General features: G+C 43.0%; 1 protein-coding gene across 8 annotated transcripts in view; it reads right to left on the reverse strand.

Annotated features, from left to right (window-relative positions):
- Positions 1–34: 34 nt before the first annotated feature.
- PPEF1 (protein phosphatase with EF-hand domain 1) overlaps positions 35–18,702 on the reverse strand; it is a 36,420-nt gene continuing 17,752 nt past the window's right edge. For 5 of the 8 annotated variants that reach the window (XM_040532541.1, XM_040532529.1, XM_040532547.1 and 2 more), the window contains exons 6-18: positions 16,998–17,168; positions 15,544–15,658; positions 13,494–13,540; positions 10,208–10,374; positions 9,378–9,414; positions 8,781–8,930; positions 6,469–6,669; positions 4,875–5,060; positions 4,101–4,243; positions 3,420–3,526; positions 2,362–2,525; positions 1,495–1,579; positions 35–1,034 (exon numbers count right to left, since the gene is read on the reverse strand). In XM_040532541.1, coding sequence (XP_040388475.1) covers positions 844–1,034; positions 1,495–1,579; positions 2,362–2,525; positions 3,420–3,526; positions 4,101–4,243; positions 4,875–5,060; positions 6,469–6,669; positions 8,781–8,930; positions 9,378–9,414; positions 10,208–10,374; positions 13,494–13,540; positions 15,544–15,658; positions 16,998–17,168 — 1,764 coding nt within the window. In that variant the 3' untranslated portion in view covers positions 35–843. The remainder of the gene's footprint in view (positions 1,035–1,494; positions 1,580–2,361; positions 2,526–3,419; positions 3,527–4,100; positions 4,244–4,874; positions 5,061–6,468; positions 6,670–8,780; positions 8,931–9,377; positions 9,415–10,207; positions 10,375–13,493; positions 13,541–15,543; positions 15,659–16,997; positions 17,169–18,702) is intronic. The other 3 variants (XM_040532548.1, XM_040532550.1, XM_040532555.1) reach the window with 1 other exon arrangement.

An 18,702-nucleotide genomic window follows, 5' to 3' on the forward strand; every position in this document is an offset into this window, starting at 1 on the left:
AACGTAAAGGCAGAAAAACACCGCACACATATTACTGTGAAAGCAAAAGCTTTATTTTAGGATCTATTGTATGTTATGTTAACATGCTGTGGATTTAGCCAGCATTAAAGTGACAGGTTATGACTGTTTCTTGGCCCCCAACCCCAACAACTGTAGGCAAAAGTAGCCGGTGGCAAGAACAAATCTATTGCAAGTGTAAACGCCTTTCAGATAAGACCCTTTAAGTTGGGTCTGTAAACTTCAAAGAGGATATATAGTGACCTGGAATGTTTTAATTTTATTGCATCATGCAAAGAGCAAGATTAAATGCAGAACTACCTATTTTCCTATTTTAATGATATGGTGTTTTTTTTCCCTTTTTTTCTTTTTTAACTCGCCTGGGCTGGATAGTCAGTCCACAGAAAGCCTCTGCTGTTTCTGTTATATCCCCAAGGAGTGACAGATATATTCCTTGTGGTCATTAATACTGTTTCTCAGCTGTCTCTAAGGGCTGCTGAGAGAAATGTACCAAAGTTTCTCCTCCCATGAGGTTGTAGGTGCTACCTTGGTAATATTCACAGATAAAATTGGTGGAGGAGATGAAACCAAGAGTGAAGATAAATTGTAAGGTACCGATGTGGCAGTGACACAGTAATACTGTATATGGTGGTTTTTTCATCTCTTCTGGTCTCATTACTAGCAGGTATACATCATCCAGAAGGGACTAAACAGGCTTACACAGTGACCACAACGCTTATTACCATTTATTGGTTGTCAGTGTGGAAATCGGGTTCCCAGGCTGCTTGTGACTCATGACAGGAAGGTGAACTTCCATGACAACCCGCAAGAAGTTCTGCCTTTTCATTAGGTTGGCTTCTTGTCTCGTTTGTGAACCACATGAAAGGCCTCTAAAAATTCGCTGAAGTCAATGTAGTCGTCTTTGTTGTAGTCTATGCTCTGGGCTAGCTTGTCAATGGATGCATCGTACGCGTCAATTCCCAGGTGAGAACTGAAGATTCTCCAGGTCTTGCGGAACTCATCAAAAGAAATCAAACCTAAAGAAGACAGATGGCAGACTGCTTCTTATAGTGCTGTTTCCCCTTCCTACGTACATGCATGCACATGCTTTTATTGCAAGACAGTTACCTGCCTACCCTGGCTTGCATGATTTTTTGTGATTTCATGACTGAAGTACATTTTTACTGCAGGCAATGAGCTAGCGCTTTCAAGAGCAGAATTAAGAAAGCAGTAAATACTGAGTGAGAGAAGGGAGAAAAAGCCCCCAGAAGTGACACCAGTACTGGAAACTGAGTATGTGAGATTTTTTTCTTGAATTAGGCTTTGTGCACTGTCCCTTATATGGGTACAGCCTGACTGCTGAAATTAGTCTTCACTAAAGTGGAAAAATGACATCACCCCTGGTTCCTCTATATATAGAAGCCTTGAGGAAACTGTGGGGAAAGATAAGTAGTATAGGCTTCCTAGGGCTGGTGCTGTGAAGTTACAGAGACTTACCTGACTGATCTTCGTCCATGATGTTAAAGATTATCTCCAGATCTTTTCTGTATTTGCACAGCGTTTCAACCAAAGCTGGCTGAACCTAGTTTTGAAATCATACACGGGAAACAATTCAGACCTTGGGTTTGAATTAGTTTAGCCAACAGAATATGTACTATACAAATCTATTTTCCCAGTTTAACTTGTCAAATACTAGGGAAAAAATCCTTATGCTTGAGTTCCAAGAGATGATATTTTGTCTTGCCCTGAATCAGCTGAAACCTGTCACTTCTGGGTGAGGGGGTCCTGTGAAGGAGCCCTTCACACCTCCTACCTTCAGTAATTATTTGTGGAGATACTGATGATTTAGGGAAAATGCTCGATGTCATGCACTCACATGAAACGTTCAATGTTAAAAAAATGGTGGCGAGAGCTAAGAACCAAACCACTATGCAGTCGCCCAGTAACAACTGGACTCTGTAGAAGAGACCTCAGCTACAGGTGGTCATACATCTCCAGCCCATCTCCAACTGTGACTTCATCCTACAGGTGCCAGAATTGGTTCTGTGCACATTTGCAAAGCTGCTCTGGGTAGGATTCATTGCATGTCTCCTCAGCTACCTTATCTAAATGCCCTTGAGAGTCACCGGAAAGCAGGAAGCAGTTCTAGCGTGTGATTCATCCAACCTATTTTCAGAATCTACCTTAGCAGGGAATGATGATTCGTGCCCTAGAAGTACTTATTTCCCTCCAATGACTATAAAAGGAAGCTAGGTAACTAGTTCAGATGTAGATGTCTATGGGATTGGCCAAACCACTGTCTTGTGCCTCAAATTGCAAAAAGCTGTTCCTCTAAGATTTGCAACGAGGTGTTTTCCTCCTTACCTCTTCTGTAGATTGAGCTATTTCCATATTGTGAAAACATGACATGTAGTCAACTTTTCCATCTGGATCTGTCTTGACTAAATGGAACTGCAGCGTCCTCCAGGGCAGTTCGAGGCAGAGGACAGACTCCATTGCTGCTGCCCAGTCACTGACAGAAATCTTGCCTGCCGGAAGGGGTTGGTTCATGGTTACATTTGGTACATGATGCAGCATAAATCAGACACCAGCATGCCTTCTGACTTTGTTTAACAAGTCACAAAACACAAACATTTTCTCCTAATGCTGGGGAATAAAAATATTCTTAACAATGAGCAGCAAAGTCAGACTAAACATTTCCACAGGTCCCTTCCAATAGCAACAATTTTGTGATTCAATCAGCATGTTTTTAAACTTCTTGAGAAAAACATTATTCTATGAAGAGTACTTCAGATTTGAGCTGAGTTGCACCTACAGAGAGAGACATATGTGACTGAAACATCAACAAGACAGAAATATGTTGATCGGCTGGCAGCCAGAGAAGCAGCACCAACATCTTAGGGCCACAGATGACAACCTAGTCAGGTGAGAAGCCATCATGAGGAAAAGCTGTATTTGTGCCAGAAGTCATCAATGCCTTGCTCCTACATAAAAGGTTAATGTAGCAATTTATTACTGACTTTTCTTCAGCTGATGCATGACTGTGTGTCCACTAGTGGCCTAGCTACCCTACTCAAATAGCTCCCAGACTCAGGAGACCAGTTCTCCCTCCTCTGAGACCCCAGTTCCCTGGCTGACATCTTCCGAATACTCTCCTGAGTGAAGGTGTTGACCTTTGAGCTTCTGGAGTCAGATTTCCCCGCCCAAACTCTCTGCCCAGAGAGCTTCTTTATTTGCTCAGGTGTTCTAATTCTTTCCTTCTTCATACTTAAACCTCCCACCCCATCCTCCAAGTTGCTTTCTAGGGATAAGCATCCACTAACACACATCTGGGAGGAATGAGAGTGTGTCACCAACCAGCCCCAGCCTCCCTCCAGCCTTAGGCCAGCAGGCCCTCATGCACACATAAGAGGTAGCATTACCTGTGTTGTTGCAGTCATACTTTGCGAAAGCCTCAGTGAGTGTAGACCTGTGAGCAAAAATCTTCTCTCGTAAGGTTTGCAAGGCAGAACGTTCAATCGTTTTCACCCTAGGATGAAAAAAAAAATGCAAAGCCGATCATTAAAGGATTTTAATCCTCCAGCAATTTATGCTTTTCAACATTCATTATCAAATTCTTCTGTTCTTCAACGTGCAGTGTCATCAGGGTCATCCTAAAAGGCAACACTGGGGAAAAACAAAACAAAGCCCCAGAAGAATAAGCTGAAGTTAAGAGATAATCAAGTTTATGCAGGTAATTCTAAGCTGCTTTGCTTTAGTAAATCTGACCACAGTGCTAGGCATGGCAAAGCTGTAACGATAAACTTTTTGGACTCCATTCATAACAGGATTTTTCTAGATTAACACTGCAGCCTTAAAGCAGACCTGACAGACAGGCATAGGCTCTTTAGGAGTCCCTGACAATCGTCTGTTCTAAGCTCTTAATTACCTTTGGGAATTTCTCAGGAAACTAAGTCAGAGCACTTAAAATACATTTTTGTCTTCTGTACTAATATTTAAATGGGAAAATAGAAAAACGAGGAAAATAGATGCCTGTCCAAGTAAAATGAAGCTACAGATTTGCAGCAGGTGCTCACACTGCACACATGACGACGCATCTTTACCTCTCCCAGTAGTTCTGCTTGTCTGTGCACTCGCGCACTTGATACTGTACAAAATGAGGAATCAGATCCGGATTCAGTCGGATGTATGCTCCCCGGTTGCTTCCCTCTTCATAATAGTTAGAGGCAGAAAATATAGTGATAACCTGATCATAGGAAAAAAAGAAAGCGGGTTGGCTAGAACAACTCTTCTTGACACTGATTCCTAAAACTGATCTTAGAAAAACCTGCAGGTTACAAAATGAAGTGTCAACATGTAAAACCAGAAACCAGTGACGATGTCATTCACCAAACTGCTTGCACTTTTCAAATCAGAGCTCCAGGCTTGCGTTTTTGGCCCGTCACAGTTTAGAGGGCAGTGTGATAGCACACTGTAGCAGAAACGTCTTTCTAAGATAGAGCTGGTTTTCAGGATTCTTGCTGGCATCTTGATACAGCATGTCAGCGAGCAATGGCAGAAGAGAAATGAGTTAAAAGGCTTCGAAAGCCTACGAGCATCTCTTACGCTGTACTTACACATAACTGTCCTAAGGGATTTTGTTGATGTTCATTTGTTTTCAGATGAGTAATGAGCTAGTCCCCACTCCCTGAAGCTGTGGAGACTTCTGTGTTTGTCAGAACTCCGTAATTTGTTCTAACATCTACTTATTTAGCACATAATTCCCTCGAACCCATTTTAAAGAAGTCACTCATTTTCTTAATTAACTTTGCAGACAAATCTGTGGATGTGCCTGTGAAATTCACAGGAGATCTCTGCTTTACATGGCAGCACCTTACCTTCCCGCCATGAGTGAGCTCGTAGCCTTCCCGCTTAAATTCATGAGACCTGATCAACATCTTCAGATTATACCTTTCAAGCAGCCTGGCAGTGGTATCAGGGCCAAAGTAACAACCTCCTCCTCGGCGCTTGTTTGGAACGCAGCCATTTTGCTTTCTTGGATCACTCCAGAGAATGTCCAGGACCTGGAAAGAGCAAACACAAGTGAGGACTGATAGTAGGCAAGGACTGACAGGCTACGTACGCCTCAACTAGGGACCACAGCAAAAGCCCCCACAGTACAGGGAGAAAACACACCTGAGCTAACAAGGTCCCAAACAGGCCTCCTATTTTCTTCTTTCCTTTCAATAGTGCACTCCTTTGGGCTGGGACCTCTGTTCTACTTTTCTTACAAACAGTTTGCCTTATCTTTTTCAGACGAAACATCTTTTCAGCAATGTACCTCCTTTCACAGCTGAAGTTTCCAGACTCTGGTAGGTGCATCAGGAACGGTGCATGGGCGAAGAGAGCAAAAGCTGCCTATGGATGTGAGAGGCATTTCCTGCTTCTCAGCGCAGACCTGACAGCCACCTGTGTCAGTGGTTTTACCTAAACTAAGCTTGAGAGTCCCTGCTCTAAACATGGCAGGAGTTGCCTTTGGCTTTATTGCCTTTGGTTAGCTCATGTTTCAAAACAAGGTTTTACCTATCAGCATTTTAGCAGGATCGAGACATCAATGGATGAATTCTCAAGGCTTAAACGTGCTAATTCTAGTCAGCACCAAACATGGGGCAAAATGTGTCTGTTCAAGCCTCACTAGAAAAGGTTTATGCAAAAACATTCTACTTCCATTTGTTGGGGAGTGTCAGATTTGGGGGGGTTACTACAGCACTTTACGTTAGTTTCTAGCTCAGATCTTGGGAAATTACATTTTCTGAGAGAGATTTGCTCTATTTCTAGAGGCAAAGCAAAGCTGTCTACTCCTTAAAGCAGCTGTCTGAAGGGAAGATCAGAAAAATAAACATACACCCAACTCAATTTTGAGCTTGTAAATTGCTGTGCAAATTAAGCTTTCCAAATTGTCACAATTTATTAAATTACAGCATGGCATGCGCTCCGTATTGCCTCTAATATTCAAGGGGAAGCTAACGACCAGAGGACAAAAACTTCCTGCTCTGAGTAATCAACCTTTAGGTCTCAGGAGCTGGGTTTTTTTGGACACTATCAGCATTCAGCTGCCAAAACCACAGCCAAAAAAGGTGCGTGAAATCACAATTGATTGCCAAGCCTGACCTGTTTAAACTGACAACCACGTATGTACGAACAGATGTAACCACATGAGGGCATGCAAACACATCTCATACAGAGCAGTTTCCTCCTCCTAACAGCTAAGAACAGAAAACACTGTGTAAATCCTCCTTCCGAGGCTTAAGATCACAAGCCTTTTTTTACCAGGTGTATGAAAAGCATCTAAATAATGTGTAGCTGACTAGTATACTCCCCAGAATGATGTGTTGTTCAGACACAGACCCCTCGGACGCAGACGTGCCCTCTAAACAGAGCCCCTACCACTGCTGTGCAGGGGTCTCTGTATCTGTCTTTGGTTTCACCTACTTGTTTCCACTCCTTCAGGGTGGGCCCTGACTGTAAATTTGGACGGGAAAGCTCAGTGGAGCCCGATGACGAGACGCCGCGTGTTTTCCTTGTGACATGCTCGTTAGCAGCACATGTGCTGGGTCTGGCTGCTGGAGTTCCCTCCGTTGCTTGCTCCTCTCTGTCTGCCTCTGGCTTTGGTGGCCGCATCAAAGATTTCAACTTGAAAATAAAAAACAAAACCGATCAAACAATAAAACCCCACAGAATATTGGAAGAGTTAGCAGAACATAATGATACAGAGATGCCAGCTGAAAGGCACATCCATTCCCCCTTCCCATAAAAGTCTTGAAGTCTTGTGATGTCCTGAACTCTCATGTTTGGTGGAAGCTGCAGGTGTTTTCACCTGCAGACATCGTGCTTCACGTCTGTCAGGCACCTCTTCAGGAGCGCTCTCATGTTCCTGTCACAAGCCATCACTCATTCCAAGCCACGCTCAGTCACCAGGTCTCACCTGGACAGCCAGGACAGCACTTGGGCTCAGGGCAGATACTTAAGTGCCCAGCTTCACTGGAGACTGAAAATACACAGGTATATTATACTGAGGTCAAACCGCACTCACTACTGCTCTCATACAATAGCATGCTGCTAGGTTAATTTGGCTGAAGTCAATGGAGGATGACCATATGGTTATCAGGAGGATAACCATAAAGTTCATAAGGTATTACTTCAGTCCCTTCACTGTTAAATAAATTTAACCTCCTCCAGTATGTGCAGACATCTGCTTTTTTGCAGTCATGTGCTGTGGCTCCATGAACGCCCATTCATGCGGACTCCCCCAGGGAGTATCTTTTCTTCTCTTTGGATATTTTCTCATACTATCTCACTTTCAGACCACCAGCAAAAAAGTGCAACTATTTAACACAGAAAATGATGCAAAAAATGATTCCCCGGTGCACTGACTGGTGTCTGAAGACCTGTCAGTTGCCAGCTGTACCAATTAAAAGACATCAGTCGGCCCTGAGTGACTGTGCCCTGAGCTGTGGCCCAGGCACGGCTCGTTACCAATGCTCTCCCGAGGCAGCCACTTTGACCTGCTAATTGTGCAGCTCACGGGTAGGCAGTGCATCGGTAACACGCCCAGCCCTGCCTCGGGGAAAGCGTGGGAAGGACTTGGCTCACGGCTGAGACACCTGTACCCAGAGTTAGACACCCAATTTCGGAGTGCACTGGTTCAGTCAGCAGGGCCTGGGCGCAGATAACCAGGCGTATTCATCGCCCTTTTTAACATCCTTGAGAAACAAACTGAGCTGCACCTGGCTGATCGGTAAAACATTTCTTTCTGTGCTAGAAATCACGAGGGTGAGAGCAGCAGCTCTGGATTGCACAGCCACAAGTGACAAGGAACACATTTCAGCTGCTTAAACACTGGTGTCTTGTGCCATCTGGGGTGCTCTGCCATGTCTGTGAATTAGCACCAGGTGCACAGACACGAACCAGACCTGGAGGAGAGCAGCGGAGGAGACCTGTGAGGAAGACCTGCCTTTCTGCAGAGGCAGCCAGAGGCCACTGGGAATCCCCCCAGGCTTTGGCAGTGCTTCCAGGAACAGCACCAGAGACCTACACCTGAGCAGTGGTAAGACCTGGATCTCCACCAGATCTCCTGGATCTCCACCGAGTGTAAGGAGCCTAGGCACCCAGCTTACAAGCAGGCATCTCTAGTGGTATAAATCTTCCAGACCAAATCCCACACCATTTTCCACTGATTTGAAAAAGATGTACTTGCTCACCATTCTAGAAAAAAAATATGGATGCCTCTGTTGTCTAAATTTATGAAAAGCAGTAGTTTCTGCTTTCTCAAGGCCAGGTCCCAAGGTTTGCTCCTGCTGGAGGGACTCTCCCACATGTGCTGCCACAGGAGCACTGCAAAGTGAACGTCCCACACAGAGCAGATGGCAGCAGCACAGCCCCTGGACAACAGGCGGTGCTAAAAAGATGTGGTTAGATTGATTTCTGAAGTAGCCAGAAAGTATGAAAAGTACTTTCTAAACAATGTGTCATCACCGCAGGAAGGAGTATCTAAAGTGTTTTCAACTATTTTAAAGTCAAAAGACCTGTGTCATTTTACAGCAGCCAAACAATTGGTTCCCAACACCTACTGAAACCTCCCCTTCTAAAGACTGATTTTGGAGAAAAACAAGACCTTTCTTTCCTTACTCGCCTTATAAAGTAGCCATTTCCTTTCCTCATGCAAACAACTTGATCTTAGCATTTGTACTGCTAAATTATTTTTTAAAAAATAAGAGTACCCCCACATGAATATGCTCTCTTACCTTATTTCTCTCAAGTAAATTCAGGAAATCCAAATCTGTGGTGTTTGAAATTCCTCCATGTACGATAAGTACTTTTTTATTAATTATAGTGGCAAGGGGGAGCCAGCTGAAGACATCTTGCAGAAGATACAGAATTACCTTCCCGTGGACCTGCAAAGTGTACTCTTGGATTAGATCCTTTCAGGCAGATTCTGTTGCTTCTAAATTCAAGATTTTGCTGAGGTGTCTGCAACTGTCTGTATGAACAGTTCCACCCAGGGGACACCCCAAATTGCAACACCGACAAATATGACCTGAAATTTACTCTAAGAGCCATTCAAAAGTCTCTCCAGCACTTCATTTACCTCTCTGTGTGCTGCTGAGTGGCCTCACCAATGTTATTTATTTCATCCCACAGATCGCTGAGCACAAGATGTTACTACTTGGAATTGTTTTGTCAGTTATGCCACTGAAAATTCAAAATAATTTTAACTACATTACTAAACTCATTTTGCACTATACCTATATAAACTGGTTTGAAGTTTCTTTGTTCAGACATTTTTCATTTTACATGTGCAAGACTCAAAGAAAATACAGGGAAACTAGGAAGAATCATACCTTATACTTGTTCAAAACTTCATTGCTGAAGCCATATCTGAAAATAGAACAACATCATGAACTGTGTTTTTATGTGCCCTTTCTGCACATTTTTCTGCACTACCGTGATTGCCAGGAATTTTCCAACCCTCTTTTCCTCCTGTCATTTATGTCTCACCTCAGTTTAAAAAGTGCATTCTTCTATCTCAATAATTGAGTTAAATTGATTTCTTGTGCATATAAGGGATCAGAAACAGCGTCCAGACCAATAATTTTTAAGCAGCCTATTTCCCATCTAAACGTAATAGCGTAACAATTTTACCTTTTAGATATTAGAGAGAATTTTCGAAGGAACCTAACCAATGTTGTATAAAAATTCCCTCAAAATCTCCATGGACATCACCATCTATCATGTCCATCTCCCTCCCCCCCCTTTTTTGGGAAATGACATCTTAGTCTGAAGTTAAGTGACGTCTCAGCTCCTGGTTTCCTGGTTCCATCATACTGCACACTTAAGTCTGTTGCTATGCTGGGGAAAAGCCCATGATTTAACTAAAATATAGTCCTTCCATCCATCCCCTGCTCTGGTACTCAGGCAGCTCCAATGAACCCTCTGACTTCAATGGGCTGTGATTATGTCAGAGACAAGCACTTCTGTTCGAGTGTCTGTGTGTAATGAGGGTGTACTTTGCTCCCCCCAACACATCTTGAAGATGCAAAGCTCCACCTGCATACCCAATAAAACATTACTTCTGTTTTAGAGATCAGATGTTGGCACAGTGGCATTCAAAAGCTCCACCATTTCCAATGAATGATCAGATACCCCCTCCCTTCCATCCCCTAAAACCTACCTCAAGTTTATGACGTAGTCTTCATGGTTTCCTCTATTCAAGTGTACATCATTGGGGTAGATAAGAAGAAATGCAAACAGGATTATAAGTATTTCCATAGAATTTCGCCCTCTGTCAACAAAATCACCATTAAAGACATAAGGTTTTTTTTCTGAAGGTAGACCATTCTGCAGAAAGAAACAAAGACAAGGACATTTGGAGACTGTTATGCTACTGTAATAAAGGAAATATCATTTCTAATGAGAACTCCTGGCTATAAAACCTGGAAGAAAAAAAAAAAAGCATAATACAGAACTCAGAAACACAGCATTTATTTCCACTGCTTAGAACAGAAATCTCCAAATCGGACATCTTGTATGAACCATCAGAGAAGAGATGACCTCTCTAACGGTTCTTATGATGCTGTCTCTAATCCATTCCTCTACCTATTAAATTAAATTGAAAGGGACCAATAGGAACATTATTCTTGTAGTAAAATATACTTTTCTGTTAATGCAACTGCTGCTGGGAAGTTGTGCACTTGCAAATAGAAGGGAATCACTCATTTTGAATGGATGACAAGAACTCCAGAAGTTATCTTCTGACACAAGTCTGAAGGTCCTTACATTTCCTTACACAGAAGAAACTGGATTTCAGATATTTACATTGTTTGCAGTCTATGCTCCCAGAACTCCTAAGGAATACTGCAGTCCAAATCTTAATACAGAGATGTGAAGAACCTCTTTTTTCCAATTGCTTTAATCCTGAAAGCATTACTTGACTTATACTCATACTTGCACTTTGCCAGGGGTGCTGTTAAAGATATACCAGGAAGCTTGTGCACCTGGAAGACTGCATGTACAGGTAGTTTTTATCTTTATTTTTTTTCTTCTGAAGATACAGAGCAATGCTTTATTGTGAATGGTGACATCAGAAGCTACTACTGTGAATTGCTGGTACGTGCTCTTAGATTAGTTATCAGCACATCAATGGGTGCCATCAGCTTACAGAAAGCATAGCAGCAGCTACATGTAGCTTCATCATTTCCAGTCACAAGTACTGGAAATATCATTTCATTCTTCGCTTGCCAGGAAAAGGAAACCTCTGCTGTCACAAATGGTGCGCACAAGAACGATCAACAGAACATCTACAAAACCATATGACAACTGCAGAAGCCACTCTGAGGAGGCTGGGCAGCACTGCAACACACCCCGCTTCCTGACTGAGGCTGTGTCAGACCAGGAGATGGATTAATCAAAGCTTTGCTTTAAAGCCCACGGGCAGGAGACTGCCCAGCAGATGGTCGGCGTGCACAGAGCCACGCTGCAGCCGCCATCCTCATGGAAGGACAGACGTGCTGACATGCTCTCCAGCCTCTGCCCTGCCTCTCTTGCAAAGGTTTACACACAGCTCATACTTTTAAAGGAGAGTTTAACTTCTAGTTTCCATGAGGCATTGTAGTTCTGTTCCACGCTCATGCAAAGATTTTATTTCCTTTTCCACGGTTACGACTAATAAGAGCAACAGCAAATGAAAGGCTGTTGTAGCCCCAACATGTCAAAGAGGTGAACAAGGCCCTCTAATGATTAGCAGCTTGCTGCTGGGCATCATTCCTGTATCGGCTGGGTTAGTGATTAATTAACTTCCGTTTGTTGTTCGCATTCTCTGCAGCTCCAGGCTATTCCTACCCGTAGCAGCCATTTAACAATCTAACCTAGCAATACATATTTTAAAATGCAAGTGTTTCAAGGAATTCCAGGAAATGCTGTAATTTGACGGAGATTAATGCAGTGACCGAATGGACTTTACAAATTGGCTACTGAGAAAAAAAGTGATTCTCTGAGCATCACCCTCGTTGGGTCTCAGCGTTACACGTGCTGTTGTGCCCAGCACCATGCTGAAGAGCCACAGCTCTGCTGGCTGTGCTTTGTCCTACCATGCCTGAGGTTTGGGGGCTTGTCCCAGCACTGTGACTGCATCACGCACTCTCCACTTCCTCAGCTGCTTGGAAATGAGGACGAAACATCTGCCCACTGCACAGAGTCTGCTGTAAGGAGGGACCCTGAAGCCAAACAGCAACTGGCAGTATGAGCACTGCTGCCCACAGCTGGGGGGCTGGCTCTGAAGTCACTACAATCAGCACTTAGTCCTCACTCACATGTTTTTCTTAATTATTCGGAGATAGCTGCAGCAGTTATCTCCAGAACAGCTATTTTTCCCCTCACAGGTCTGGTATATGAAACCAACCTGAATCATACTCTGATTCTGTTTCAATATACTGTTCCAAAAAGGAAGATTGCATAATTAAAATAACAGCTAAAAGACTACAAGCCGAGGACTGGCTACATGTAATCAGTTAATAAGAAAAGCAGAGGCCCGCAGAGGCCTGATTATGCTTCAGCAGGCTTCAGGTACGCACTTGGACAAAACCACCAAGTTTCCATCCAGCCATGTCAGATAAAGTGTAACAACGTTGGAAGCAGAGGGGAATTACATCATTGAAACACCTGGTTTAGCTCATTTCAGTCTCCATTCAGGGCCGAAGAATGTGTAAGGATCAGACAAACCCTTTCCTCCGGAAAACTCAAATCGGAGAGACTATCTGCTAAATGAAAGGTGGTGATTCATGCCAAAGATAAATGGGAAACTAAACACAGGAAAACTGCACCTTCGGTTAAATATACAATGGTGAAAAAGATAGCCTGGGGCTCTTTTTGTTTTCACCTCAGTAAAAGAGAGTTACGCTTTTTAACTTGAAAAGTGAGCAGCTGTTTATGGATATGGAAAGGACATCCAAGGTATTTCCATTTTGTGCAGACTATATGGTTGCTTCCAAGGTTTCAAAAGCTTTTAAAAAGATAGCACCCTTTTTTGTTTCCTGTAAACAAACAATAATGAAAAACACCTTATGGGCATCAATGGGAGGGCCAAAGAAAGCCTCTGCGTTTTCTGCTTGAGGACTGAAATTATCTGCAGTGTAGTGTCACATCAGGAATTGTTAGTTCTGGATTTTAGACCTCAGTCAGCATGGAACAGAAAATGTGGGCTGGATGTGGAAGACATTGCAAAGAACCTTTTAAGTTCATGCTCCAGCTTGACATTTAGAAGACAAATCTTCCGCATCTCCTCTCTTCCTCAGGAGGAGAAGGAAAAGCTATGACAAAGGCACCATCCAAGTTGTTCTAGGGTTTATGTGTGTGGTATGTGCACACACATTTACAGTTCTAACAGTGATAAAAACTATCAGACTAATATACATTCTTAATAACAAAAAGTCAAAATGATATATCACAGGTTGCCCACTTACCTTATAAAATATCAAAAAAAGATCATCCAGATTTCCATGCAAGTCTCCTACAGGAAACAAAAACATATATGTCCTCTGTTACCAAATACATGGAATTATAAAACTGGAATTATATAAACTAGTCCTAAGAAGTTTTTCCCCATGTCTTCTTTAGTAATTTGCTTTTTCCTTAATAATTTGCCTTGTATTAGGATTATATCAGCTTCATGTTAAGGTACATGCTGAAGCTGCCTAGTAAAACCAGGCAATAAAACACTTAAAGAGTACACAATTGTTTTGCATAATGTTTCTGTCCTTGCAGCTGGATCTGAAGATCAGACCTGTCACACAGGTAAAGGTTCGCTCAGGGAAATGGAAGTAAGATGAGCAAACACATTATCAACCTGGAAAACAGATTAGTATTTCAGAAATATGATTGATAGACTTCTAAATACTAACAGGTTTGAATTTACCAAGTAGTCTACTATATGAAGCACAATCAAGCATCTGTCTGGTTCAGAGCCAGGTTTTGATTACTACTGATGGGGGGAGTGGCAATGCCTGTACACCTCGCTGCAAAAGCCACAGGAACAGCAGAGTTGTCCCTTCCTGAGGTTTATTTTGGAACAGACAGGAGGACCTCACCCCCCTGCGCTGTCACCTCCCCACACCTGTGGCTCACCGCCCTGAAGCCACAGAATCGCCTGAGGACAGGCTTTCTCCACCAATGATTAAGAAAATGATTTAATGGGTTTAATAATTTTATTGGTGGTAGGGGGATGGTTGGACCAGATGATCTTGGAGGTCTTTTCCAACCTTTATGATTCTATGAAAAGACAGAAGGGACATTTCTAACCATGTCCATATGTCTTCTGTGCAACTTTTGGTTGATGACGAGCCTGCTGGAGTCACTCTAAGGACTCCTTTGGGCTGCGATAGATTTTAAACACGTGTGGACACAAATACTTCACATGAGTATTCAATCTGCATTATTTGTTTGAAATTAGAAGGAAATAGAAGGAGGGACAGCTTATTTTAAGGGCATCAAGAATTTTGGACCTATTAGGTTTAAAAATGTGCCTCCATCCCATATTCTGCAGAGGATCTATCTGGTTGCAAAAGCTGTTAATGTCAATGGCAGGAAGGGGAGCCCTTCAGATGCTGCTTGCACAGCACAAATGAGCTACAAACAACAGGAGGGATGTTTTGATTCACACGAATGTACTGTAGTGAGCAAGCATGAATCCATGCTTCCTCAGTTTGGAGAGATATTTTATTTGGTTGGTTAACAAATTATTGTTTGTAAAGAACATTATTTAAACAAGCCCTTTCCTGGTAATTGAAGTTGGTGCACAACCACATCTTAAAAACGTCAGTTGTTTCACACGTGTCGCAGTGCCCTTCCCTACACTGCGTTACTATTACACACAGCGCAGACACGGCTGTCAGAGCTAATGCCACCACTGCTCTTCTGTTCTGCAGCTACTGCTTCCTGTGCCATGGCAGCATACTGCATCCCTTTGCTCATAATTTACAAAAACATAATAAAATAGATGTGCAATGAGCTCTTAATTCTTCACCTTGTGACATATCGTTCTGTGCAACTAATTTGTTCGTTGCATAAAGATTGATGCATCCTCTTGGGTCCCTTTAGAAATGAGGGTTTATTATACATTTCAATTTGTTCTTGATAGTCATGCTGTCTATGAAAGGTCTTATTTGCCACTCCTATTACACCCTCATTAAAATCATCAGTGAGTAAACTATCGTGGTAAAGTCTTTTTCTCAGTAAGAGGAGCAAGCACTGAGAATTGCAGCCAGTGATCATAGTACTTAGCGGCACTTTAGAGCTGGAAGTGCAGGAATATTTAAGCTGCACTGAAGTATTAACTGAACTAATACTGACTCATTCAGAAACTTTTAACAAAAGAAGGAAAGAGGAGGAGAGGGACTTTTTAAAAGTACACTCGGTGCGACTCAGGAACATTTTTTTTTTTGGTTTGCTCCCATTTATGCATTTATTAAAAAAAATAATAAATGCCCAAAGCAGTTATCTTCCTTGGCATCTTACCACAGACGGTTATCTCCTTGGAGTAGGAAACCGAAACAAGGTTGATATTTGGCTTCTCCTTGAGAACCCTCCTGGTTTCACATAGCAGCTGCAGTACATAGTGGGCATGAAGCAGCTATGGAAAAAAAAAAAAACAGGGAGAAAAGGAAGACTTTTTAGGAGGAGCAGTAAAGTATGTCTGCTTTATTAGCACTACACACATATTGCCAAGGAAGCTCTATCAGATTATTTATACTACAGATATTCCTTAAATATGGTTACAGGCTGCATGGTTTAGTACTGGAGTGTTGGTAGCTTTGCACTTGCTTAGTGAGCTTGCTGTTCATTTTTTCCCATTTTATTTCTAGTGTACCATTTCTACTCTTCCCATCTACAGAAATGGTAAGAGAGTGGGTAATACAGCACTCAGAATCATTGCTTAAGGTCATCTGTTCAAAGTAACTAAAAAAAAAAAAAAGGATATACTGTAAAAAGAAAACAAACATAAAACAAAGGCCATAAATGGTATTTCAGCAAACTGCACAAATACCAAGGAGAGGGAACTCCAGCAAGGGTTGCCTTGTTAATGCTCATTGTGAAGATGTTATGAGAATGGAACATTAAGCCTTCAAAGATTGCTCCTTTCAGAAGGGATGTAGCTCCTGTAAAAGTGCTCTTCTGGTCTTCCCTGCTAATGCTTCTTACGATAATTTGGACGGTCAGTGATTTTTAAGACATTTAATTCAAACACAGATGGATGAACTACAAACTAACTCTTCAAGATTAATGTTTTTAAAACAAACAAAAAAGGCCAATTGCATATAATAATTCCCTTACTAAAATGCCAACCACAGCAAGGTGAATTCTGGGTGGGCTCATTTATCATGAGCTTTATATTGTGCTACTTTTAAGATCAGCCTCCACAAAAAATTAGGGGAGGAAACAAAACATTATTCAGTAAATTAAATGCAATGGTAGACCCCTTATATATCCCCAAAGTTATCCCCTATATACAGTATATTGTTAAGCACAAATGATCATGAGTTCAAGCCAAGCCCTGCCAAGTAAAGCAGTGGCAGCCAGAGCTCATGAGATCTGTGCTAGCACGTTGGCCACACTTTATATTCACTCTCCCCATTGCAGTGGGGTCTTGCACACTGGAATGAGGTGCTTAATCCCTGCAACTGAATTCATCTTTAAAGCATGGGGGGAAAAATGAATCAAACCTGGGAACTGAGAAGCGGTGCTTTGGGTTTTGTCGGGTTAGCTCCCAAACCGACTGGATTCCTAGGACAGCTCACCACATACCTGTGTGACCACTGAGGGTTAGCAGGAAAGAGCAGTGGGATGGAAAGGAAGGCAGAAATATCTCTTTGAGCACCAGTTTAGCCTTATATTCAACTGACTGTGGGGTTTCACCCTGACAGAGAGGTAAAACAAGTAAAACAAATGAACAAAACCTAGTTGCAATGTACCTGTCCATCCTTGAAAGCATGAAGAAGAGCATTGGCATCTGCAAGAGTAAGAGGAAACGAGAGTCGTGGTCCGCAGTAGGAGTCTGGAACCTCGATATTTTCATATTCGGTTAGATATGAGTCAGCCTTGTGAGAAACAGAGGGGCTGATGGAAGTGTCAGCAACTGCAACGAGAGGGAAGAAAAACAGGAATGTGGAAACTCCAGCAGTCTCACATGGGGCTGTAACAGAGTGACCAGAACCAGTGAATGTTTCTGATGCTCTCCTTGCCGCAGTATTGGAGCAGCCAGCTCCTACCTTGTACAGTGGAGCAGCTCCGGGTTTCCCCGGACTGACCCACAATACTAAATAAAACCAGAAACAAACACAACCAAACAAAACCAGGCAAAGCCACCGTCCCAACAACCAGCATCTCTGGTCAGGATGCAAAATACTTTGCACTGATGCTGTGGAGCAACGTGATCTCTTAGGTAACAAGAACTCAGTCTGTCACAGGCTCTCTCCTTCCCCCACACGGCAAGGAGATTCAAAAGTCGTGCCCGATCATCCAGGGACTGTCACCTGCTTACAGTTCAAGATTACACGGTTAATACCAGATTTAAAGAGGTGCTTGTGTTGCTTTTGTTTTTTACATTAAAAAAATAGGCTAAATACCAGCAGCTCACTGAGTATTAAAAAAGCCAGCAGCCAAGCAGTGTTCCTTCACAGCTGACTGCATAGCACTCCCTTCTGATATGAGGAGACAATGCCAGCTCCTGGGTGGCTGCCATAAAACCACTGGAAGGCAGAAAGTAAGCAAAGCCAGCTTCTTCTCATTTTCCTGAAGATGGAGAAAGCAGGAGCATTGCTAATTGCTTCAATCCCATATTTTCTTGCATACCCTTGATATACAACTGAGTGAACAACTGATTGCACTGTTTGCTCCTTGCAGACTGTCTTTATCATCTCTTATTCTAACGGAGACACTCAGAGCCCTAAAGGACAGTGATCTGCAGGTTGCTGTTGCAGAGCTGCTTGCGTGAGGTGATTGTTGGAAACACTTTTTGCTGGGCTGACGGTAAGGTTTTTGTAACCCTGCAACTGGAAATGAAGATACATTATTTGTTGCTGAAGGAATACCTGTGGCTGTGACTCAAAACACACAGCAGCCAAAACCTGCATGTGGCCTCATAAATTATGAGATTCATAAAGGCCAGCTTGTCTTTTACCTGCATAAAATTCATATTAAAGAAATAAGCAGATAAAAAGCATCCTTTTATAAAGGATTTAAAAAGGGTTTAAAAACAGAACTGTTTCTTATCAGCTGCTCTGCTGCGAGCTGATCAGCACCCTCTGTGTGCAGCCATGCAGATGGATGCAGGCTGCAGGAAAGGACAAGGTGTGCAGGGTTCGGAGTTCCCACCAAGTTCTGGCCAGAGGCTCTCCTCTTGTGACTCCTCCAGTGTCAGTGGTCTTCTCAGCGTTTCCAGCCGCACAGGCACCTGCCCACACCTGCTCCCCCTCTGTCCCCCCCGTCCTGCTCGCAGCAGGCGACCCTGCCTTCCCCTCTGAGCACAGACCTGCCTTCCTCACCGCCTCTGCTCCCTTCTGGCAGGTGTCCAGGCTGGGAAACCCAATCTCCTTCCCCGCAGGGCACAACTCTGCAAAGCACACCCTGTTTTCTGCCTCTGGATGAAGAATCAAAAGCCGGCCGTGGTCATTAGCC

Source organism: Cygnus olor, chromosome 1 (genome assembly GCF_009769625.2).
Source record: "Cygnus olor isolate bCygOlo1 chromosome 1, bCygOlo1.pri.v2, whole genome shotgun sequence".
Classification (NCBI taxonomy): Eukaryota; Metazoa; Chordata; class Aves; order Anseriformes; family Anatidae; genus Cygnus; species Cygnus olor.